This window comes from Homarus americanus, unplaced genomic scaffold, assembly GCF_018991925.1.
Source record: "Homarus americanus isolate GMGI-L3 unplaced genomic scaffold, GMGI_Hamer_2.0 scaffold36970, whole genome shotgun sequence".
Taxonomy (NCBI): Eukaryota; Metazoa; Arthropoda; class Malacostraca; order Decapoda; family Nephropidae; genus Homarus; species Homarus americanus.
The window spans coordinates 1,595,515-1,621,882 of record NW_024740094.1 but is presented as its reverse complement, the minus strand read 5'-3'; the positions used below and the strand labels follow the sequence as shown (position 1 = coordinate 1,621,882).

The 26,368-nt window shown below is 42.3% G+C and overlaps 2 protein-coding genes across 10 annotated transcripts in view; one reads left to right on the top strand and one right to left on the bottom strand.

Annotated features, from left to right (window-relative positions):
- Positions 1 to 1,788: 1,788 nt before the first annotated feature.
- On the top strand, positions 1,789 to 19,913 carry LOC121875116. 3 transcript variants are annotated; one of them, XM_042379484.1, is made up of 9 exons: positions 1,789 to 1,842; positions 11,775 to 11,941; positions 12,053 to 12,140; positions 12,964 to 13,135; positions 13,234 to 13,452; positions 13,731 to 14,029; positions 15,213 to 15,578; positions 16,237 to 16,278; positions 19,344 to 19,913. In XM_042379484.1, the coding sequence occupies exons 2-9, from the start codon at positions 11,811 to 11,813 to the stop codon at positions 19,422 to 19,424; spliced, it is 1,398 nt and encodes a 465-aa protein (XP_042235418.1). In that variant the 5' UTR covers positions 1,789 to 1,842; positions 11,775 to 11,810; the 3' UTR covers positions 19,425 to 19,913. The 3 variants fall into 3 exon arrangements, with proteins under 3 accessions (XP_042235418.1, XP_042235417.1, XP_042235419.1); XM_042379483.1 differs by having other exon boundaries at positions 13,219 to 13,452; XM_042379485.1 differs by lacking the exon at positions 16,237 to 16,278 and having other exon boundaries at positions 13,219 to 13,452.
- The window catches only part of LOC121875118, a 25,082-nt gene continuing 18,624 nt past the window's right edge, over positions 19,911 to 26,368 (bottom strand). For 4 of the 7 annotated variants that reach the window (XM_042379487.1, XM_042379488.1, XM_042379491.1 and 1 more), the window contains 2 exons: positions 23,966 to 24,548; positions 19,911 to 21,714 (listed from right to left, as the gene is read on the bottom strand). The gene's annotated coding sequence lies outside the window, so the exon portion shown is untranslated. Of the gene's footprint in view, positions 21,742 to 23,965; positions 24,549 to 26,368 lie in introns of all 7 variants that reach the window. The other 3 variants (XM_042379493.1, XM_042379492.1, XM_042379489.1) reach the window with 2 other exon arrangements.

Sequence of the window (26,368 nt, the reverse complement as noted above, 5' to 3'; positions counted from 1 at the left end):
CCTCCCCATGTTCCACTCCCTCCCCATCCCACCTCCACCCCCCAGGGTCCACCATGGATTTGACAGCTCCTAAATTATGTAGAGGAGAGACATCGTCGTACAGTTGTTGGGGAGGAGGAGGGAAGAGGAAGAGAAGAAGTAGGGGGAAGAGGAGTAGGAGGGAGGGAGACAGGGGGGTGGGATAGGAGATGGGAGGGGGGGGTAGGAGGGAGGAGGGAGAGAGGAGGAGGTAGGAGGGAGGGAGAGAGGGGTGGGATAGGAGATGGGGGGGGTAGGGAGGGAGGGAGAGAGGAGGAGGGGTAGGAGGGAGGGAGAGAGGGGGTGGGATAGGAGATGGGGGTAGGGAGGGAGGGAGAGAGGAGGAGGGGTAGGAGGGAGGGAGAGAGGGGGTGGGATAGGAGATGGGAGGGGGGGGATAGGAAGGAGGGAGAGAAGAGGAGAGGGAAAAGATGGAGGAGTACTTCATATCTCATTCAGACAACCATCCATAATTATATTTCTCCTGAGGGTGTAATTCTCTATAGGTCTATTTTGTGTGTGTGTGTATGTATGTTTTTGTGTGACTGTCTTTCTTTGTGTTTGTCTGTGTACTTGTGCGGTGTAGGAAGTATACGGTGTTTGTTTACCTTAAGTCAATGTTTTGCATGTGTCACGCGAGGAAGCATCTGTGTGTATGAGACTTGATTTCGTTAAATTTCTTTAGGGTCACCTGAAGATTCTTCCCCTTCCAGCTTATTTCATCAAAATATTAATCATGCTAACGCTAACCTAACCTAACATTTCTTAACCTAATCTAATCTATCCTATCCTAACGCTAATCTATCTTAATATAACCTATCATGTCCTATCCTAATCTGACCTAACCTAATCTAACTTATCTTAACCTAACTTAACGCTAACCTATAGTCTATCGTGTCCTATATTAATCTAGCCCAACCTAACCCTAACTTCTCCTAACCTATCTTAACCTAACCTAACCCAAAATAGTGTTAGGGTGGTTAATCTTCAGGAGATCGAAAGACTAAAAGGACGAAAAGTTTCCAAGACGGTGAATGTTGGTGATATTAAAGAGAGGGTGGGTCTATAGGTTGTATATAGGGCGTCACAACATTCATAACAAAATATATAGCCTTGTGAACAATGTAGTAACCAGGGTATGTATGAACAACGTCTTCTCACGTCCGTAAATAATAATAATAATAATAATAATAATAATAATAATAATATAAACATGTCTAAAATATTAACGAGATCCCAAGTAGTTATTAATATTGATACACGCTTAAAGTCCCTAGTTGTTGAAGCGTAGCAATACATGATAACACCAAGTCTATCCTCAACTACTATAAAGACAGGTGGAGGAGTAACTGAGGTGAAGTTCCACCTGGCCAGGACAGAAAGTTAAGGCACATGTAATATGGCCTGGGGTAGGGGGGGGGGAGGGGGTGGTTCCGCTTGAATTATAAAGTAACTTAAATTAGGCTGAAGCGTCTGGTGTCAACACGATTCGTTGTGTATTTAATAAAAATGATCAATGTCACAGCTAGCTCACGTGTCTTGTCTTCGATATACAGACGACTGAACACTTGTCGCTAAACTAAGTAGTGAGGATAGTTGGGACTTGAGGTAGTAAGAGGCCAAAAGGCAGGGCGAGGTTCGGTTATCAAGTTATGTACAGTTCAGCCTCCAGCCTCTGACTCGCCCTCTGGCTCAAGCGTGCTGTCTGAGGCCAGGGGGCGGGGCTGAGGGAGGTGTGGGCGGGGCCAGGGAGGGTGCAGGTAAGGATAAGGGAGACAGTCACACTCTGAGAACGTGTGTGGTGCCTGACGCAGCGGCCAGCAGGTAGGTGGTGTTTTCTTCTTAGGTATAACGATGTGAGAAGACGTCTTGCTGTCTAGTCCTGTTCGTTACGTCTGGGTGTTACTGTCTAGTCCTGTTCATTACGTCTGGGTGTTACTGTCTAGTCCTGTCCATTACATCTGGCTGTTACTGTCTAGTTCTGTTCATTACGTCTGGCTGTTACTGTCTAGTTCTGTTCATTACGTCTGGTTGTTACTGGCTCCATTACGTCTGGGTGTCAGTTCTGTTCATTACGTTTGAGTGTTACTGTCTAGTTCTGTTCATTACGTCTGGCTGTTACTGTCTAGTTCTGTCCATTACGTTTGGGTGTTACTGTCTAGTTCTGTTCATTACATCTGGCTGTTACTGTCTAGTTCTGTTCATTACATCTGGCTGTTACTGTCTAGTTCTGTCCATTACGTTTGGGTGTTACTGTCTAGTTCTGTTCATTACGTCTGGCTGTTACTGTCTAGTTCTGTCCATTACGTTTGTGTGTTACTGTCTAGTGTCCATTACGTCTGGGTGTTACTGTTAGTTCTGTTCATTACGTTTGGGTGTTACTGTCTAGTTCTGTTCATTACGTCTGGCTGTTACTGTCTAGTTCTGTCCATTACGTTTGGGTGTTACTGTCTAGTTCTGTCCATTACGTTTGGGTGTTACTGTCTAGTTCTGTTCATTACGTCTGGCTGTTACTGTCTAGTTCTGTCCAATACGTTTGTGTGTTAGTCTAGTTCTGTCCATTACGTCTGGGTGTTACTGTTAGTTCTGTTCATTACGTTTGGGTGTTACTGTCTAGTTCTGTTCATTACGTCTGGCTGTTAAGTTCTGTCCATTACGTTTGGGTGTTACTGTCTAGTTCTGTCCATTACGTTTGGGTGTTACTGTCTAGTTCTGTTCATTACGTCTGGCTGTTACTGTCTAGTCTGTTCATTACATCTGGCTGTTACTGTCTAGTTCTGTCCATTACGTTTGGGTGTTACTGTCTAGTCCTGTCCATTACATCTGGCTGTTACTGTCTAGTTCTGTCCATTACGTTTGGGTGTTACTGTCTAGTCCTGTTCATTACGTTTGGGTGTTACTGTCTAGTCCTGTCCATTACATCTGGCTGTTACTGTCTAGTTCTGTTGTTACTGTCTAGTTCTGTTCATTACGCCTGGCTGTTACTGTCTAGTTCTGTTCATTACGTCTGGTTGTTACTGTTTAGTCCTATCCATTACGTCTGGGTGTTACTGTCTAGTCTAGTGCAACTGTCCAGTACGTCTAACCTAACCCAACGCTAACCTATCCTAACCTTACCTCATCCCCCACCAAATATCATAAGGGTAGTTAATCATCAGGTGAAATAGCTGGAACAAGTCAAGTCTTTTAAATATGTAAACTAACTCGGGTAATACTCCAGATAACAGCTATTAAGGAATACTTTCATATTAACTCGCTCCAACATTTACTAGCTAAAGTATTTAGTCTCAAAAATACTTTACAATAATAATCGAAACATACGTATAAAGAATTAGATATTACTTTAGTTATTTATATCAATCAAGGTATAATTCACATGCACTTAGATAAGAACGTCTCAAAATACCCAATAGAGAAACGACATGAAGATCAACACAGGAATATAAACACAGACTTTTGCCAATTATGCAAAATTGCCACATGCATCATAAAATTCCTCGCAATTAGTAGACTACACAAAATCGATTTCAGTTCACGCCTTAAGGTCATGGGGGGGGGGGGTCTCAGTGGCTGTCTGGCTGGCTTGGGCAGTGTATGAATGGGAAGAGCTAGGCGGAGCTTAGAATTATTTTCCTACCTGCCAACACGTCGCTGGATTCGCGTGAATTTCACCGTCTTTATGGGGAAGAAATGGATGCATTTTTCTAGTTATAATATTGTCTTGTGTTATTGATAATACTGATACACAGCTAAAACCTTTCAATGAAAACGTTATTTTAGCTAAATCTTAAAAAGGATAATGAAAGCAAAATTCCCATCGTCAGCTGCTAAAACCAACATCGTATTCTAGATGTCCTCAAACTTAAGAAATACTATAAAACCAACAGTCACTGACCTCAACATTCTCCTGCACGTAAGAATGAGCCACCAGCCTCGTCTTCGTCTGGAAATATGAAGAAAAAAATAAACTATCGCCCAGTAAAGTCAGCAGGAAGGGAGAGACGTAGTGGATGGCGGGTTGTAAACTTGCGGTGTAGTCCTACCACGCGCCGCACTTAAAACACCGACTAGGCTTATCTCTAAACTGGTTACGTATCTTTAGATAATTTATCGCGTGTAAGACACCCACGTCTCTAATTATCTGCAGAGTATAACCCCCACTCCCCAACATTCCATTACATCCGTATAATCTATATCGTAGTATTTCTCATTCTGAAAGTGTGCGAAAACTGGCAATTATTTTTTCGGGGACAAGAACAGGTTTTGGCAATCAGTTCCGGAGGTCACCTTGAGCACCCTGAACCCCTGAGCACTACCGGTTTTCCCCTGTTGACACAAGTCATACCCCCCAGCAGCCCTCACGACCCTGCCAGGAAAAACCCCAACCAGCTTAAGAAAGTCGCACGTAGGTAGGTAGGTAGGCTTGAGACATCACACACAGCTCGAGTGGGTCTGACTAGCCTGGGGCGGGAGGGAGGGAGCGTCTGACAGTGATGAGACAGCTTGGCAAAAGTTTACACCACTGAATAAGAGGAAGCTTCATTTTTTTATAAATATATAGAGTACAGGCGAACGCTCTAAAGGTTCATTTTTTACATTCCAACTTGTAATAGGTTAACTGAAGATTGTTTCGCTTCTGTCATAAGAAGGTAACATTTCCTCATCTTACCTAACTTTAAAGTCAGTGATGCACTGTACTGTGTAGCGTCTCGTGTTCTGAGACTGAGAATAACCACGGTTTCCTCGGGCTCAAGCGAAGCATTTCCTCCTTGCGTTACCTTCCTCAAGAGACACCCAAGTTAAAATTTATACCACAGATATAAAAATCACAGTAGTCTCAATGTAATTTGGACGCCATAATGAACTTCATCTTTGTGTCGTGGAATACATGGCTCAGATACATTTTAATTCCTCACTCAAGAGAAAATTACCACACAAATCTCTTCAGGTCCGTCGGGTAATAGATTACTTCATCAAGAACCAAATTTCTCCTCCCTCTCACCCCAACTTCCTCTCTCCCTCCACCTGTGGTAATTATGAGGCAGGTAAGACGCCGTGGTCCCTTGAAGGAAATTGTACAAGGTGGTGGCGGGGTGCGTATGACGAAGCGGTGGTCATTGTTACGCCAGAAAGGAATCACACCTGTGTTGTCTAGTGTTGCAGCATCGTTGTTGTGTTTTTTGCCAGAGGCGCGTGTTGAGTGAGTGCACGTGTGTAACTGCATGCAAGTCTATTGGATGTGTTCATCTGTCTCCTATACAACTTCCTTCGTCATTAGGTTCACGAAGTCAATAAAATCGCTGACAGAATGGCCCTGGAACATGATCTCAGTTGAAGACATTAAACAAACCTTAGATCGGGAGACTCACCAAAAAGAGGAACTTGGGGAACATCTCACTAAAACTGTGGCATTAATTAAAGAAGCCTTCATAGAATAGAGACTACATTAAAAGCCAACGCTGTGAAAATGTTTAAATAATGTACTTCACGACACGAGCTCACAAAGGTCACGACGAAACAAAGAAAATGGTCAAGTTGATGTACGTTTTCTATGATTCAAAGCAGAAACTAGGTAAACTTTATGATTTTTCGATGGTAATGATAACAAAGTGGAGTATTAATTTCTTACTATTCGTATATTATCAATTAGGAATCGTTATAATACATATTTTTTATAATATAAATGCACCTAGAATAGCCCGTCCTTAAGATATAGCAGGAACAAAGCGCACCGACAGTCTCAATTATATGAGCGACATCAACACATATTTTTGAGACGCTTCTGACCCGACAATAAAGGCAGTGTACCACCCAACCCTCGCACCTTACGGAAGACAAATCTGGGGCCATTTTTATGAGGTATACAAACAAGCTAATGGAAATTTATGCTCATTGTATTATCTGACTAATTGATGTCTATGAATACTAGTTATTTGTGCAGTGGTTCTAATGTTTATGTTCTCTCTTTCATCCCCCGCCTCTCTAACATACCTAACCTCCCTAATCCTTGTCATTCCCCACCTCCTAGCTACCTCCCCGGCCCCCTCCCTACCACCCTCACTTCCCCGTACTGACAACAGATGTCGCCCCCGGCCATAGTAGTCATAGTTACCAGTTAGCCGTTATTGTTTGGGCGTCCTGCTGGGGTAATCTCAGTGCTGTGGGCTTACGGCGTTAGGCTTAAGGGAGACAGGGCGGGCAAGCGTCGTCGTGAATAGATTATACACATGATAATAAGCACTGGAATTCCTCGTGATATACTATAACGATTTACATACGTTGAATTTAAACCTAAGTGAAGAATCCTAACAAGAAGCCTCCTGACCCATGTACTAACGGGCTCCTTTCAATGAATTTCTCCCGCCACTGTAACACGAGAACCATCTAACTGGCTCACGTGACCGAGAACACGAGGGTGGGGCTCATATATTCACAATGGAGAGAGTTGCTAGCCTATGTGTATGGGGTGAACCAGCCAGAGGTCGACGTGCTTGGAATAAGAAGGTTGACGGTGAAGTGGGTAGACGGGAAGAGATTTATGTGACAGACGTTTATTCTCATTGTGTTGTCCTTCCTCCCTTCTTCCCTCACCTGTAGAATCTTTCCCTCACTTTCTCTTTCACCTGTAAGTCTTCCCTCACTCTCCCTCCCTCACCTGTAGAATCTTTCCCTCACTTTCTCTTTCACCTGTAAGTCTTCCCTCACTCTCCCTCCCTCACCTGTAGAATCTTTCCCTCACTCTCTCCCTCACCTGTAAGTCTTCCCTCACTCTCCCTCCCTCACCTGTAGAATCTTTCCCTCACTCTCTCCCTCACCTGTAGAATCTTTCCTGCCTTCGTAACCTTATCAAACCCCAACCTAACCTCACCTACTGTGTTGTTTATGGAAAATGTCATAAATAAACTACAATGAATGAAATTAAAAGCTGTGGTCCCTGGAGACATACAACACCTAGAAGGAGTTTGACAAAGTTAATCCCTCCCCCAACCCCCTCTTCTCCCCCTCCCCTCTTCTCCCCCTCCCCCTCTTCTCTCCCAACCCCCTCTTCTCCCCGAAAATATTTGGAGTGGAAGGCCGTGGTCGCAACCCTCGGGTACAAGTATGGCACCTTGATTGACATTGAGTGACTGGAACGAGACAATGACGATGTGTGTGTGTGTGTGTGTGTCTAAGACGTTGTATCTCATCACCTCCACCATTCTCTCTCACCTACACCACACCCAATAGCCCCAAGCTCCCCCTCTGGTCCGTGTGTTGGTCAGGTGCCCTTGAACTTTCTTTCCTGAGGTAGCGGTCGGGTAGGGGGTGGCTGGGTGCGTCTCGGTAATGTGTGTAGACCAAGTTACTCTCTCTCTCTCTCTCTCTCTCTCTCTCTCTCTCGTCTATTCATTTATCTATGTATACCTTTCTACCCTATCATCTCTCTCTATTTTACCTCTTGTCATTTCTCTGTCTACTCTCCCATATTTATATTTACCTTTCAACTCTCTCTCTCTCTCTCTCTCTCTCTCACACCAGACTGGTGGAGGATGACTCAGCGTCTGTCGTCTGGTTTACTCTGTTCACACACACACACACACACACACACACACACACACACACACACACCTCCTTTTTATGTACTGTACAGCCCTGTAAATGTATTGAACGCATATCATTATGTCTAATTCAGATGTAAGTTTGCATATTTTCAGCCACCAGCTGCAACTCTATTAATAAACCGTTTATTATTATTATTATTATTATTATTATTATTATTATTACACACACAGAGTCATCTACTTATAGGTCATATATTACACCATTAGTTAATTACATATAACTAGTGAACGATATTTTCTATTTACATTTCCCAATTAAAAAACAACAACTACATAACACATAAATAAATACAAATCAGAATAAAAATTCAAATTCAAATCACCTTTATACAGACATGACCTGAAGCAGATGATACTAGATATTAATACAAATATGTCCAGGTAATTTGGCTCCCAACTGTACACTTTACCCATGAAACCAGATTCATAACTTACCTGATGTATCTATGATGGTTTATGAGTCTTACTTACGAAAAATAAATGTACATCACACTGTGTATAATATAATGTTCTTGGGTATGACATTACTGGTATGTTGTGTCACTGGACCAGTCACCCCTACCATCTTCAAGGTGGGTTTTAATAACAGTGGGAGGGGGGAGACTGGGGGGGGGGTGAAGAGGAAGGGGGACCGGGTGTGAGGAGGACGGGGAAGACTGGGGTGGAGGGAGGACGGGAAGACCGGGGGTGGGTGGGGGGCTGGGGTTGTGAGGAAGAAGGGAGAAATTGGAGATTATGAGAAGTTGGGGGAAAAGAGAGAGAGAGAGAGAGAGAGAGAGAGGTGTATATACTCTAGAAACAAAGGCTTAATACCAAGACTACCAACCACTCATTATAATTCCACAGAGGAACCACCTAATCCAACACTTGCTCAACAGACTCTCTTCTAGTGTATATACATAACCCCTGCGTCCTATATACAGCACAGTAGCTTTAGTCCTCACTGTACTGGAGGCAAGACAAGACCACAACACACGGATATTATTCTGTTTCCATGACTAATTGCATTGTTTGGAGGTGGGGTAGGGAGGGGGAGGGGGTGGGGTAGGGGAGGGGTGGGGAGGTGGGGAGGGGTAGGATAAGGGGAGGGGTGGGATGGGAGGGGTGGGGTAAGGGGAGGTGGGATATGGGGATAAGGAGGTGGATAAGGGGAGGGGGGTGGGGATAAGGGGAGGGTGGGATAAGGGGAGGGGTGGGGATAGGAGGGGTAGGATAAGGGGGATGGGAGGGGTAGGATAAGGATGGGGTGGATAAGGGGAGGGGTGTGTGGAGGCAGTAATATGGGGGAGGAGCTTTGTACTGATTACACCTACGTAAACACTTGACTGAGGGTAACTACATTAAACGCACTCTAAAGGAGAACCTGACATTATTAAAAAAACAAAAACATCCACATCTCCCAAACACCTGATTTTTATACAACAAACATCATGAAACTCAAATATTTTCCCGAATTTAGGTATATGACTGCCGGTCTGCTATATACATCCACTACTAACAGTAATACGCCAGTTAGTGTCATATATTTCGTTAACTTTATTATGGTCATGAGTAAACACGTAATGGTTGTTTGTCTGTCGGTTTGTTATTTATATATAAGAAAAATGGCCTCACGTCTCTGTGTGATTGTGAGGGAGGGGTGAGGGGAGGGAGGGAGGTGGGTGTGAGGAGGAGGTGAGGTGTGAGGGAAGGAGGGAGGGTGAGAGAGGAGATGAGGGAGAAAGGGAGTGTGGAGAGAGGGAGGGAGGTGAGGGAGGGAGGAGGAGGTGGAGAGGAGGTGTGGAGGAGGGAGGTGAGAAGGGAGGTGAGGGAGAAAGGTGAGGTGTGAGAGAGGAGGTGAGGTGTGAGGCTACGATTTGGGGGGGGTCAGTGAGGGAGACTAGGAGGGGGTGAGGAGGCCAGGGATGGTGGGAGGGAGGCCAGGGGGATGGTGGAGGAGGCCAGGGGGTGAGGAAGCCTAGAGAGGGGTGAGAGGCCGGGGGAGGGATAAGAGAGACTGGGAGGGGCTGAGGGGAGGGAGGTGGAGGCTGGGAGGGAGGTGAGGAGGTCCTGGAGGTGGTGAGTGGGACGGAGGGGGGGGTGGGACGGGGGAGGCGGGAGGAGGGTGAGGGAAGGGGGTCTAGTCCATAATAGGTCTGGTCAACAAATTTTAGGCCTCGCGTCTCTACACCCGCGCTGGCAGGAAGAGGAGGAGGAGGAGAGGAGAAGATGGGGGGGGGGAGAATGGGGAAGAAAAAGACACAGGGGGAGGAAGTCAAGGAAGAGAAGAGAAAGAGAGGAAGAGAAAAAGAGGAAGAGAAGAATTAGATAAATGAATGACAGGAGAAAAGACGACGACGAAGAGAAAGAGAGAGATGAGACTTACAAACGCTATACTTTTTTACTTATAAATATTTGCTTCAACTAATATGTTTGATCTCATCAAGTGTTAAGTATGTGTGTGTGTGTGTGTGTGTGTGTGTAAAGTGTACTGAATGTGTGTGTGTGTGTGTGTGTATTTTAAGTATGCGTTAATTGTAAGTGTTTATATGTGTGTATGTCTCAAGTATACGTGTATGTGTGCGTTAGGTGTAACTACTGTATATGGCTGTGTGCGTGACAAGTGTAAAGTAAACCGAATTAAAAAGGCAAAAGCAAACCACAGCTTATTAACTATTAAGTAACACCCAATTACGACAAATGACACCACAGTTATACTTTAGGGTTAAGTAGTAGTGTTAAGTAAAGCCGTGAGTCACCCTCAACACTTAATGAAACAAATGAATGAATTCACAAGGATTAATTATGGCCATTAACTAAAAACAAATTGGCGTTATGAAAAATAAACGAATATATAAGTCTGAATAAAAACGATAAAACAAGTAAGTGACGCTGTTGAAAATGTACAAATTAACCGAAAATAAAAACATTCAAACATACAAGCGACACTCATGACTAAAAACTATTTCCATAAAACGAAAAAGTTATACAAAGCCCAAGCGTTCATTCATTCATTCGTAAGAGGACAATGTATAAATTATGACAGGTCACAAGCGTCGGTCGGGGCTTCAAACGCCTGGAAGATTGGCATTAATGATCTACTCTGTAAAACCCCGAGGAAACAGTCTTGGGATTCTCAGACGCTGAAGGGGATATTATTCTTCTTCATTTTCTTCCTTGGCGAATAACCAACCAGACGCTGTAATACTCTGGCGGTCATTATTATTACCATTATGACGAAGATGCAGAGTTGCCACCTGTACCATAGAGTATAACTTGACATTATCTTATATACGCATAGAACGAGTGTAAAGAACAAATCAAATGTGATGTCATGTTCTACGACTTATATTTTGAACATTATATATTATGAGATTTATTTAACTACTTGAATACTGATAATACTGGCAGAAAAACTGACAGGAGAATCAAAGGAGGTATGTTGGGATGGGGTTTCCCGTATACTCGGCCCAAACACAGGATGACCAACCTTTTACCGTACACAACACCTACAGCTGCCATAATTATATCAACAAGAATAATTTTACTGTATATTCATGTGTTAAAATTTCGAGTTTGTTCATATATGTTTGTGTAAATAATAAATTTGAAGGATGAATGAATAGACTAACCATTTATAAACGGGATCTGTAGTTTTGCGGAGTTGGCAGCTATGGAGAGCAGTGTTACCATACACCAGGGGGATAATGTTATGGAGGAGGTGTGGCCACCCGGGGAAGATCACTATCTATACCTCCTGCCTCCTTCAAGTCTCCTCACAAGTTTCTCGTATAATTGGCTGACTATTACAAATTACGGGGAATATCTTGTCCTTTTACGAGTGTTCTGGAAGAGTTGGGGGGGACGTCAGAGGGAGAAGATGGGAGGGGCTATACACGAGAGGGGAAAGTAGAGTACACGAGTATTAACTAAACCGTAATAAATGTTTGGTACTATTCTGATCACATCTACATGAGCGAAACATTTCTATGATACAACTAACATATGGAAATTACACTACCATGCGTTTCCTTCATACGTAGACCATAACCTCCCATAATTTTTAGTTGCTGACGACTGTAATTCCTAATCTGGTATACACGGTTACGAACCCATAGCTGTTGGAGTGTACTAAAGCATTATATCATCAGAATTTATTTTTACTGGTGTTTACAGACTGTGAGGACGTTAGTAAGGCTGTTTACCGCCAGGATGTGGAAGATGTGGGTGGTGGTGGTGACGGTGGTGATGGCGGTGGTGACGGCGGAGAAGCTGGGGGATATTGAAGTCATCACCAGGGGGGAGCTGGGCCAGGAGCAGTTTCTTCCCCCAGGGAGAACCAGGTAATACATTTATTAATTTGTAGTGAAACTTGTTAATGAGAGGGTTTAGTGTGATATTAAATTGATTGTGAAGGATGATTTAGGTATTACAGACACTTCTCTTGAATACAGGTTAAGTACACTGGTGCCCGTGGGCCTCAATCCCCCCAACCAGGTCCAGAACAACCCCCCACCCCTCAGCTACCTACCCCCGGTACAGGTATGTTATTGGTACAATCTATCCCAGGTACAGGTACGCTACTGGTATGTACAGCCTAATGGTCTAGTATGTTGCTTGGTATTTTTATTGGTATTATTGGTATAAGAAGTTCAATAGTTTCCAAATTAAACCGCTAATATTATATACAAATTTTACTCACAACTGTACTTCACTTTTTACCCTAAACTGCATAAAAGTCCAGGGAAAAAATTATCCATTATAGAATTTGTTACGTTTTCTTTCTTGAAATATCTGAAGGCAAACTGATCTATATTTTTTATAAGTTCTTTTATACATAACCTTTCTAAATATTATATCGTATTTTTCCAGTACATTCCAGAATATTTCCAAAATGTAAAATAAAATGTAAATATTCTATGATATCTATGAATAATTTCAGATTAATATTGCGAATTCATGAGGCGATGTATTTAACTTGCCTATATACAGTACATGCTAAATCAATGTTAACTTGTATGACGAGTTCTCTGAATATCTGTAAATCTGTTTATTCATCTCATTTTATCGGTTACTAACAAGTATAGAAGAAAACGAATATAGTCTGGCAAGGTTTAAGGGGTAACTTTATCAAATTGAAGGAACACGACACCGCACCTACGTTAACAGAATTTGTATGAGATTACTTTGTTCTTCTCTACATTTAGTTACATTCATTTGGTTCTGCGGGTTTGAAATAGACAGCCAGCAAAATATTCAGTAGAATCGTTATACAGGTTCAGCATGTAGTAGATGAATAATGAACGAATGAAAGTAAATTAAATAAAATTAAAATGTAAAGACCTACCCTACCCACCCCCCACAGACACCACTACCCATCGAGCCAACAGCAGCCCAGCAGGAGGTGGTGGCGCCGGACGGACTATATCAGGTGCCACAGAACGCACCCTCGGTGGTCCAGCAACCCACCGGCCTGTTCTTCCCACCTGACACCCACGAGACTATCAACAGTGGCACAGCTCACCAACCAGCAGGAGGTGAGGCGAGGGCTGTGGTCAGGAGGGGGTACTGGGGCTAGATGAGAGACAGAGAGAGAGAGTATTCTTTTCCTCATCTCTAGCCTTCTCTCCCACAGCGGGTGTTAGCGTGGGTCTGGGCGGCGGCACGGACGACGTGGGGAACTATGGTGAACCCTACATAGGACCCCCCTTAGTAGAGGACTATGATGAGGACACGTCGGACGGTTTCTTAACAGGACTGCAGGATTCTAAATTCACCATACTCGGCGGAGTCCTGGGCGCTAAGGCAGCAGTCGCCCAAGGCTTCAAGGACGCCCAAACTACCTTCGTTGCCAGTGAGTGAAAAAAAGAAGACCTTCATCTTATTAACTTTTGCAACAATCTCTATACTTAGGATTTTGTGCATCTTTGGTTCTCTGCAAGAAGCTTCGTGTCTCGAGCAACAATAACCGGTAGTCCTTTCTGTGTGATTACTTAGAGACTTTTAAGCTATTCCCCTTCTCCTCAGTTTCCCTTCTTCTGCGATCATTCCTCCTCTTCTTACGCCTCCTTCCTTCTCCTCTCTCTATACACCTCCTTCAGTTCCCGCGTCATTCAAGTCCTCCTTCCGCAGGCCTCACCGACGCCATAGCCTCCAAAAGCGCCGCCTTCAGTAGTCTCAAGTCCAAGAGCACCTCCAGCGAGGGCAGCTACACCGACAGCTCTGAGGAAGACTACCAGGGGGTGGGCGTGGGCGGTGGACCTATACCTGGAGTGAGCGGAGGAGTGTATCCGGTGTCCACGCCTTCACCTGTCACCCCTTATCCAATCTACCCGCCCTACCCACAACCCGTCTACCCGCAGCCCGTCTACCCACAGTCCATCTTCCCGATGCCCATCTATCCCCTGAGACCCATGTACCGGCCCAAACTTGTAAGTGTCCCGTGAGGTCAATCAGCTCTGCCAGGTCACCCCATTCTGACCTGGCCTCTGAGCACTGTTTCACGTCCCTCTTGTTAAGGATCATTACAGCATCTTCTAATTTGATCAACCTCTACAGCATCTTCTAATCTGGTTGTTCAAAGTCTAAATCTAAACACACCAGAACTTAGAAAAATAATAAGTCCCTTAACCCAAACATGACGTCACAGGATCTTATGTATACGATGACTCGGTTGATGGAATTGTAAACTTGTCCCACTATGTAGTCCTTAAAGGGATTTACTCAAAGACACCACCGCAGACAGCCACAGACACTCTAATAGACAAGATAGACACACCACAGACACATTTAAAAGAGACAGAAAGACGACACTACCACCACCTCACAGACACGAGGGTGGAAAAGAAACGTTCCTCCTCCTACAAGTTGCATTTCAAGTTTTTACCTCGCCAATTACTCCTTGCCACAGCTTTTATTATTATGTCATTTATCATTACTTTTGTGCGCTTTTTTTGTCTTTGTGCGCTTTTTTGTTTGTTTGTGTGTGTGTGTGTGTGTGTGTGTGTGTGTTTTGGAGTTAACAATATATACATGTTCACTGCATACTAACCAAAATATTTTAAACATTCTGATCTCAATTAAATTTTCAATATTTTGATTTTGGTATTAATTTTGTTATTTACATTTAGATATGATTTTTTTGCTTTCACTAATTACCTTTTATTTGATAATGGACAGGAATTTATTAGTAGTATTATGATGTCTAGTGCATAGCTTTTCCTAGTGTCCTTTGCTTTAGCTCGCTGCTTTAGTTTCTTATCTTAGCTTCTCCCCTCAGTGTCTTTTTTTTTTGTCTCTTAAACTTTCTGCCTTAGCTTGCTACCTTAGCGCCCTGGGTTAGCTTGGTACCTTAGTTTGATGCCTTATCTTGGTTCCTTAACTTCAGGGGTTAACTTGGTGCCATGGCTAGGTACCTAAGCTTCCCTGGGTTAGCCTGGTAACCTAGCTTGATACCTTAGCTTGGTGCCCTATCTTGGTACCTAAAAGCGTCAGGGGTTAGCTTGGTGCCTTAGCATCAGGAGTTAGCTTGGTGCCTACGTTTGGTGCCTTAGCTTGATACCTTAGCTTCAGGGATTAGCTTGGTGTCTTTAGCTTGGTGCCTCCTACCAACAGAACCTCTTCACGGGGATCAAAGCTAAAGTAGAAGGCTTCAAGTCCAAGGTAGGAGGAATCGTTGGTGCCAAGAAGGAAGTGCTTGCCGGGGCCTTGGCCAAGGTCGGGGCTGTCAAGGAGGAGCTTAAAGACAAGATCAGCAGCGTCTTCCGCAAGGGCCCCATCACCTACCAGACTTATCCGACCTACCCGACTTACCCCCATACCCACCCGACTTACCCCCAGACCCACCCGACTTATCCCCAAACCCACCCGACTTACCCCCAGACCGACCAGACTTATTCCCAGACCCACCCGACTTACCCCCAGACCCACCCGACTTATTCCCAGACCCACCCGATTTCATATGGAAGTGGCAAGACCCAGGTGAGTTTCTAGGTGTGTGTGTGTGTGTGTGTGTGTGTGTGTGTGTGTGTGTTTTAACCTTAAGAGATGTTGCGTGATATACATTTTTTAACTCAGAAGAACGTCTAAATATAACATGTTAAAAAGAATATTACTGTTGCTTAAATAATTAACTGTATTTCCTACATACAGGGCCTTATACTGAGTACTTAAAGTGATTAATATTCTGATTTTATTCTAGGTTAAGTTGGATTTTGTGGAGTTTAGGTTAAAGTGGGTTGGGTTGGATTAAGCTGGGATGGGTTGGGTTAAGTGAGGTTAGCTTGGGTTAATAAATTCGTCCTTAACTTATGGCACAGACCTTTAACTCACCTAACACCTGAAGGACCTTACGGAACCAGGCAACAGACCGCCTATCACGCCTCTACAACTGACTGACGCCTTGTACAGTACGAGATACAAGGGGCTTTCAGGGGGTGACTTAACACACAAGGCACTAGAACCTCCTTTGTACTTTCCTAGAACAGGAACTGAATACAAATAAACTATAGTACATTTTACCTATCCACTAGTCACTATATAGGTAGTTCAGGAAGGTTAAGTCCACCTATTACTAGTAGTTACGAGGAATAATAGCACGAGTTGCGAGGAGAGTCTAATGTTGTCATCTTATCAACAGCTGGACGCTAAAAAGCAACACATATTTGAAGCCATAGCTGGGGTGAGTTACCTCCCCTCTCCCCCACGCTTTATTCAACCATCTCTCTGCAGTCCCATGTTCCCTCACTCCATTATTTATCTCTCCCTATTTATCCACCTCTCTTCCATCTCCTTCTCCCCCCTCAAACATCTCACCCCTCCCATTTCCCTACCTTTTCCAAAACACCCCGACTCCCTTCTGCAGCCTCCCCCATGTCACCATATACATGCATGGGTACCACACTATTAACCTCCCTACTCACAGCCCCGCGAGGTATAACTCTCCCAGATCGTGTATATATTTAACATGTTATCTCACTACCCATGTACCTGTTTATATATGTGTCTCGTACCTTTGTCTCTTCTAATATTCTTTAAATGTGCATGTTGGTTCTTTGACCCGAGACTTTGATAAGGAAACGATAAAATGGATTTGTACGATCGCGCGTAAACAGGGGGCAAGATAGCCAGCCTAATATGGTGTTTACAGTATATTTGCCGGTCCGAATTTCTTCTCAATCAGATAATAAACCTGCATGAAAAAGGCAATGATAAAAATCCGCACGTACAAACCTACAAAGACTATATATGAAAACTGGTATTAGTCTAAGCGTGTAAAATGAAAAGTTTGTTAATATGGGGAGGTGTAACCTTTATATAATATAATTTTCTAGTTCGATTTCCTTCGATTCGATAAAAAATTCATACAGTACATACATACTGTACAAATATAAACATTTACCATACCACACAAAATATCAGTAGACTGTATGGTTGCGTCAAACTATCAAGCGTACTGTACAGTAGACTAGGAATATTGTCACACCGTCGTAGAGACCTGCCCGGGCCGAGGTGCAGGGAACAAAGCGATGTAATTTCAGACCGACTCCGTAGCCTGTCTTTGTTCTTACCCACAACCTCATAACTATTACCCCTGAATTTCAAAGCTTATTACACTTTGTTCGTTAAATACTAAAGTACCTAGAAACGAGATACTACATTATTATAAACAGTAATTATTTGGTTTAGCACATGACCTGAACTTCAGGATGAAAATAGTTTCTTCAGATATAACTATAATCCGAATCGATTAGAGGGAAATTGTAGGGTTTAAAGTGGGCGTGGGGACACTACCGAGCCTTAAAACATAACCCTCCCCAACTAAACCTAATTTAACCAAACCAAACCAATTTTAACGCCATGTCCCTAGACGTAAGGCTTCATCAGTGGACAAACGCTCATTTTAGTTGGTTCAAATATTGCTTATATCTCCGTTATTTTCCTTTTTTCACAAGATTTGCGATAGTAAAAAATCAAATTATAATTAAATTCTACACAAGAACCCATTTTCACCCTGAAGTTCCAGGTCATGTGATAAACAATAAATATTAATCTTTCAAGTTAAATAGCAATTGTATTTAGTAACTACAATTTTCTCTCTCGTCGACATTAGACAAACACTAAGTACATACATGCGTTATATTATTCACAGGAACCAATTGTACTGTAAAGTAACACTCCCTCCTACAAACAACGGCCTCTAAGTCGTTAACCTGTCAACAATACATGATGATTTTATATTTTATTATTTTACTGAATAAAAAATCATACATATATACACCTTTACCAAGACAACACACACTATCAGTAACATTATACTGTACTAAGGTTGAGATTTAAATATTACACACTGGCCAAAATCATCGCTTGTGACGCGTGTTTATGTACATACGGAATGTTGATATAATCTTATAGAATTCCCTAACAACGCTAGTCGTGATACGTCAATGTTTAGTGGTGATAATTTATTAAAGTCAAAATATATGGTAGGGTAGCATTGTGAACACGAGGGGATGTAATTAAGGTTATTGTGGGTATTATCGTCAGCCAGAGTCGTCTATCGCCTTTAAACAACTAGATGTAGCTCGTCCAGACACTTCTGTACATATAAGGCAACACTATTGAACATTACACACTATTACGTCCCTCACACATTATCGTTAAACTGTATATTAATAAATGTTCGTTACTTAAGAGCCCACGTCTTGAAGAGTCATATCCAATTCAGTTTCTTCACTTAAATAACAGTTATCGTGGACTATCAACGGCTAATAGTGTCAAAATTAACCAGTGATAAACTGATGAAATAAAATTACGGTAAAATTGTGGTTTCAGTCGTCCCTATGTTTTTCGAGCGATTTTTGACGTGTTTTGAATGATTTTGATCAAGCCTAACCTAACCTAATCAAGCCAGAGCCCAGGAACTAACTACAGTATATCTAACCTAACCTAAATAAGATGACCGAAACGATAATAATCCCAAAATTACTACGTGTCAATGCCCGAGGTCTTACAAGCGCTTATACTAGATTGGTAATTTTACTTTTTAATAAATAAAAACTTAGTAAAAAAAGTAACTAATTGATCGTTTGTTTACATCTGATGTCAGTGAAGAGTTCCCGGTGCCGAGAATTACGGGAAAAGGTATTTCATTTTCAGCATTTGTTTGTGTGTGGTAACAATGGCAGAAACAGCATAATAATATTCATGTGAAAAATACAACTTACCTCTTTTAAAAGTGAGTAATTACGACACCAGACACCTGCTAGTCCTACAGTGGCTTCTTGTGTTGGTGCTGTCCTGTTATTGATGTTACACTGAAGGTAAACATAACCTTCAGCCTCTAAGTTTTTCTTCCACATTGTAATATGCATGTTTCTCTGCTGTGTGTGCACGACGAGGCATCTCTGAGGAGTGTGATGGTGATACTGTTCTCCGTTCACTGTTCTGCATCAAACTAAGGTTAAAGTTCTGTGGGACCTGTCACCGGTGAGGGTACTGAAAACTTGGTGGTTATTCTCACTGGGATGTTAAACACAATCTTGCTTCCGACTAATAATAGACGGTTAATTTTACAGAGTAATTTTTCATAAATTAATTACAATATAATTTAATTATTACATAATCATTTGTTTTCTATTTCATGTTGAAAAGTTGATCATTACATGACGTCACAGTTTAGGAAGTTGATGACACTGTCTACGAATGGCGATGAGCGAGTTTTAATACCTTTTTTACTTGTTCCAGGCGTTCGCCAAACTGAAGACGCCTTTCCACACCCTCCATCCAGTATACCCTCAACGTTATTATGGCCGCCGCCCATGGTAGATCAGCTGGAGATAATGTGGACAAACTGACTTACTGTGGTTACTGTAGTGGCTGAAGCTTGTCACACAGCTGGATTTAACTTAATTATCTTTTATGACGAATGAACTAAGGTTTAACAAAAGCTCTTCCCTTGATTACTGACGTGCTAGTTATGACGTTACAGGGGAGGCATGAATCCTAGTTCAGGCGTTGTAGTTATGTCAGGGAACCTTTTAGGTAAATTACAGTAAATAAGTTAATATTATAAGCTAACTATAATAAATAACCTTTAACTATTAAACTATGTCAGTAATTTGGAAATTAGTGATATATTAAAGAAAAATCACTAGTCTGGGCATTACCATAATTTACATATTTCAGATATTTTGTATAATAAGAATTTGCTCAGTACCTTCCCAAAAATAATATATCATGTTAAACTATTTTTTTTCTGTTTGAGGGAAAATCTTTTGTTGGTAATTGATTGAGGTAAATAAAACATAACTCTTATATACTTGTTTTTATATATACTGTATATACTTAATTAACCCAGCAATCTTGGTGGTGCTTAATAGTGATGCGTTTGTCTGTCATAAGTAGTAAGAAAGTTATATAACAGAATATATATTATTTGCTGAAATATAAACACACAAACGCAGAAACGTGCACTCAAAATACATACACGTGTGCACATTGACATCTACACAAACTAATTATAAACACAAAACAAACACACAAACTCATTATTCACAAACATAAATGTCAGCCCAGCACATACACATGTATAAACACGTCAGGACAGTACACACACAAACACACAGTCAAAAGTAATAGTATAGCTCTCATATACGTGACGGACTATTGTGGGGAGGGGGGTGGGTGAGTGTGGGTACTGGACATTGACTAAGGAGGCACTGAACCAATTCACAGGCGGGTTGACTTCAGGATTCTCTGGATGCAAGATAGCAACCCTTTACTTTACGATATGAGGTTTGCTACACCTTACACACAATAAAACAAACGCAGATATATATACACATACATAGCCTACACTTTTACGCACACAAACATGTATACACGCACAGAGTAACATATAGAAACGTACACACACACACACATATATAAGAGGAAAGGGATATATTAGAATATGTACCATTATGTATATACAGACATATACTTCCCATAAAACCCGAGGCTCAAAGAAGTCGTTAAATTGTGAAGACTGATGGTTTAGTTATCTACACACGGGGAGGGGGAACTGTATAATGTTGGGGAAGTACCACGAAGATGAGTACTAGACCATTCATTATTTCTTATTTAAAGCAGATAATACGAACTTTTCAAACCTAAACGAATCAAAATTACTCTATGATTATTAGCTTCGGTTCAATTAGGTTAAGAACTTATACTGGTTGGAGTTGTACGAACAAGAAATGGTTTAGTGTCAATGTTCGTGGTAATTTTCAAATATTGTGTTCTTGTATGCGAGATCCAGCCTAAACAAATAATGACGTCACGTTGAGATTCCCTATATGTACTGGGGTGTTTATACTACCAAGGTATAAAGTTAGAGAAAATTGAACAACAAAAACAGGTCAAATTTTTAACATGTAAAAACTAAAGATAATTATATACTTCACTAGAAATTACTGTGCACAGAAGAAGAAAGTTAACGCAATACAAAAATACCATTGAGGGTGATACATGTCGTCTGAGGACTTTCCTATTGGATATCAGCTTGCATGAAGACGACCAATCAAAGCACTGTAAAATGATTCCTGTCGACTGAAGACTTTCTTATTGGACATTATATTTCATGAAGACAACCAATCACAGTACAGTTTGCCAGGTGTCTGAGGGTCGTCACTCTTGAGAGCCAGCCAATCACATGAAAGTTCTCCTGAAGACTTCTCTCTATCAGGGTATAAAATATTATCCTTTACATGTACGACCAACCACAGAGCATATAAGACCTCAAAGGCCTCCGTCAGCCACCACAGGAGTATCTGGATGAGCTGCTAGACAGAAGGGCCCTTACCGCTCGCCTCCGTCAGCCACCACAGGAGTATCTGGATGAGCCGCTAGACAGAAGGGCCCTTACCGCTCGCCTCCGTCAGCCACCACAGGAGTATCTGAACGAACCGCTACACACAGAAGGGCCTCTCACCCCTCGCCTCCATCAGCCACCATCAGGAGGTCCTCACAGTTCCCCCTCGGGCTTCTCCCTGCCGGCGTACTGAGCGAACACCTGAAGGAGCATCTTGCAGGTAGACAGTATGATGACCGACATCACCGTACACAACACTCCCACCTGCAAACAACAACGAGACTAACACACCTACAGACAAGAGAGTCCAGTAGTAGGTGTGTCAGGTGTGGGTGTGTCAGGATGGTGTCAGGTGTGTCAGAAAGGTATTGTGTGTCAGGTGTGTGTCAGGGAGGTGTTACATACATACAGTTGATTAAATAAACACTTGTATGAAGGTATGTTTGTATTGATCGAAATTCTTCAACATACTAATGCGCTGCCTGGTGTGTGTGTGTGTGTGTGTGTGTGTGTGTGTGTGTGTGTGTGTGTGTGTGTTCATTCCTACTAACCCACATTTTTTGATATTCACTTTAATTAACGTTCTCAAGCCCACATGCCTTTAACACACACACACACACACACACACACACACACACACACACACACACACACACACACACACACACAGATGATAACTCTGAGTATGTGTGTAAAATATTCTTAAGCTATATTTAACTAAAATTAATTTGTATCCGGTTCTGTTAATTAGTATGTAAGACGTTTAAGTTTCAGTGAGAGAGAGAGAGAGAGAGAGAGAGAGGTTCAGCTTCAATACTTACTCCATTCTTTCTCTCTATTTTCACTCAGCCACTCACTCTCTCACACAATCCCTCTCTCACTCTCAATTTCCCCAAACCACTCACCGTCACTCACAAACAACCCAAACCACTCACCGTCACTCACAAACAACCCAAACCACTCACCGTCACTCTTAAACCACTCACCGTCACTCAAACAACCCAAACCACTCACCGTCACTCCACAAACAACCCAAACCACTCACCGTCACTCTGAAACAACCCAAACCACTCACCGTCACCCTCCACAAACAACCCGACCAACACGTCACTCAACAACCCAAACCACTCACCGTCACTCACAAACAACTGGCATAAATATAAACGACTAGACTATTATGATTTATCTTATTTTACTAGATATATAGATGTAGTCCTGAATTTATTATTATTATTATTATTGTTGTTGTTACTGCTATTATCATTGTTAAGTTATTATTATTATTATTATTATTATTATTATTATTATTATTATTATTATTATTATTCACTTTCAATACTGTCATTAAAGGTGAACAAAAAACTGCATTACTCCCACACTTGGTGAGGGCGGGGTGAGGCTGCCTTGTTCCTCTCACCTGTGTAATCATAGTTCATGGAGTACCTGCAATCATCTAGATCATGATTGTGTGTCGACAAACGAATAAATATAAAGTACAATAAAATGGACTCAACTAAATACATTAGTTCCCCCTTCTTCTTTTGAGTGTGCTTTTCCGTGTGTAATGTCGCTTCTCGTTGTTTTTTCAAAAACTTATCCTTCGGTTCTAAATGTCGCCGCCATCCTTCACACGGCGGACTCCTGGAATTAGCAAGTGAATAGCAAAAGTGACGCCCGCAAGGCGAGCTAGAATATTGGTTATGTTGTGACCACACGCGAGCAGAGACGCACCATGACTCACTCACCCTGGTCAATACCTTGGGTCTTAAGACGCTCTGCTACTTCACCCTACTGCTTCCGGCCTTGCCTGTTTGTTTACTGCACTGTATGTGTATTTTGTTTGTTCTAAGATGTATTTATGCTGTTTGTTAGTATACGTGTAAGCATGCTTGTCTAGATTCCTCATTAGGAACACAAAACGCAAGAGAATAACAAATGTTGGCACACAAGTACATTATCATCATCCATGGACTAATTGACGAGGTGCTGAAGGTATACACACAGCAACTCACAAACACCAATCACTCTTCCTCTCGTTTAACCTCTGTTTTATGGCGGACCGAAAAGATGTGATAGCCTCGTCACAAGTCACCCACTGAACACAACTGAACCAGGATGTTTTAAACTGTTGTTGGTTATATGTTAGAGTAAAAACACCATTCCTTCCACACAGTACTAGTCTGGCGTGTAAGATTGTCTGGTAAAGCATTATTGTTGACGGTTTTGATGGTATTTTTCTCAAATGAATCTAGCAGTGTACCACCCGGGACTGCGTACAAGTGTTGGCTGTTAACGTACTGTACTGCACATGACCAATAACGCTGTTTTGTTCGCTGTGTACTGACCCCCTACACCCGAGAGAAGATACTGTATTTGGGTTCAATTTGGGCCATTTTATAATTATCTTTCTACCTCCACCGTCAGTTAATTACCATTGTTATTGCTCTTACCGTGAAGTTTGCAAGGGTGTATAAAATAAATAACTCCAAGGTGTTAAGACCCGGATGTAACTTACCTTGATCATCTGGAACCTGTAGATTTTGGAGTGTACTTTGAACACGTCAGAAAAGTTGCCAGTCGTGTTATCCGCCATTGTGTCGTTCCAATAGTAGCTATCGTCGTCTTCTGTTGCGTCGCCGTACATCGTTTCGTTAATATACGCCTCGTTGTTGTAGCTGTGAGACTCGTTGCTTGGTCTGGTGTCGTTCTGGGATAATGTCAAAGCGGCAGAATTAAGAATGTGCGTCTCAGTTTTCCCGCCAGTTTCATATTTCGCGCCAACGTCATTTTTCCCGCCCAGGATGATGTTCGATCCATTGTATATGTTCATGATTTTATCCTTCAGAACTCTCATAAAATTCTGACTAATATTTCTCAAGTATTCATTATCTTGTATAATGCTCATATTAAGCATGATTGTGGCATTATCTTGATTATAAGGACGCCATGGAGTTTGGGTGGTTGGCGTGACTTGGGTGTGTGTGGCGTTGTGCAGTAAGGGTGAGGCAGACACTACAGGTGGTGGGAGGGTCGACCATGCAGCTACCAGGCGGATTACCAGGAGGCTATAAGTGTGTATACTCTTGAATCTCATCATACTAGAAAAAAAAGGAAGGTATTAATTTATGTCCGATAATAGACTTAAGCAAAAGACATTAACAATTAACAACTAGATTCATGCACAAGAAATTTTGTCGGTTTGTGAGTCATGTTGACGCGGAGAACATTCGTGTTGCTAGTTTTAAAGATTTTGTGATAATGTTTAGACACACACACACACACACACACACACACACACACACACACACACACACACACACACACACTGCTAAAATACTAACACTGTTTCTACTACTGCTATTACTACTAATAATAATAATAAACTGCTGCAAACTAGAGTCTACACAATATCCTGCAACAACCTCAACAACAACAACCACGACCCCAAACAAGTCACAACAGCAACAAGAAGCACAACAACCCCAACAACAACAACAACAACCTCAACAACCACGACCCCAAACAAGTCACAACAGCAACAAGAAGCACAACAACCTCAACCTCAACAACCACGACCCCTAACAAGTCACATCAACAACCACGACCCCTAACAAGTCACATCAACAACCACAACAAAAATCACAACCCCAACAGCAATCGGAACAACAATGAGAAAAACAACAACCACAACACACTAAGACTGCACTTGCTGCATCACGTCAACCAGATGTATATTGATTGTCACCTGTCTGTCTGTGCACATACCTACACACACGAACACCTGGTTGTGTGTGTGTGTACATGCTAAGGTTACACATGATTCCTGTAAGGCATATGAGGAAATAAAACTGAGAGAAGAGGAAGGGGGAAGAGAGGAGGGAGTAAATATACTGTAAATGTGTGTGTGTGTGTGATAGAGGTAAGGAGAAGCATGATGGATATTTTTTGATGATGGCGTAACATAATGGCCGTAAATGGAGACGTGGCGTGATAGGTGTAGATGATGGCGTGATATGTGTAGATGATGGCGTGATATGTGTAGATGATGGCGTGATAGGTGTAGATGATGGCGTGATAGGTGTAGATGATGGCGTGATATGTGTAGATGATGGCGTGATAGGTGTAGATGATGGCGTGATAGGTGTAGATGATGGCGTGATAGGTGTGGGTGTTGGCGTGATAGGTGTAGATGATGGCGTGATAGGTGTAGATGATGGCGTGATGGGTATGAATGATGGCGTGATGGGTGTAGATGATGGCGTGATAGGTGTAGATGATGGCGTGATAGGTGTAGATGATGGCGTGATAGGCGTAGATGATGGCGTGATAGGTGTAGATGATGGCGTGATAGGTGTAGATGATGGCGTGATGGGTGTAGATGATGGCGTGATAGGTGTAGATGATGGCGTGATAGGTGTAGATGATGGCGTGATATGGGGTGTAGATGATGGCGTGATAGGTATAGATGATGGCGTGATAAGGTGTAGATGATGGCGTGATAGGTGTAGATGATGGCGTGATAGGTGTAGATGATGGCGTGATAGGTGTAGATGATGGCGTGATAGGTGTGATGAGTGGCGTGATAGGTGTAGATGATGGCGTGATAGGTGTAGATGATGGCGTGATAGGTGTAGATGATGGCGTGATAGGTATAGATGATGTGGCGTGATGGTATAGATGATGGCGTGATAGGTGTAGATGATGGCGTGATAGGTATAGATGATGGCGTGATAGGTGTAGATGATGGCGTGATATGTGTAGATGATGGCGTGATAGGTGTAGATGATGGCGTGATAGGTGTAGATGATGGCGTGATATGTGTAGATGATGGCGTGATAGGTGTAGATGATGGCGTGATAGGTGTAGATGATGGCGTGATAGGTATAAGCTATATTCAAGGAAACACATAATCTACTCA

Bases quoted from the DNA above. Each gene is read 5' to 3' on its own strand.
- LOC121875116 (XM_042379483.1), top strand. From the start codon at position 11,811: ATGTGGAAGATGTGGGTGGTGGTGGTGACGGTGGTGATGGCGGTGGTG. The intron at 13,136-13,218 runs GTGAGGCGAGGG...CCTCATCTCTAG, and splicing joins AGCTCACCAACCAGCAGGAG to CCTTCTCTCCCACAGCGGGT. The intron at 16,279-19,343 runs GTGAGTTACCTC...TACTTGTTCCAG, and splicing joins TATTTGAAGCCATAGCTGGG to GCGTTCGCCAAACTGAAGAC.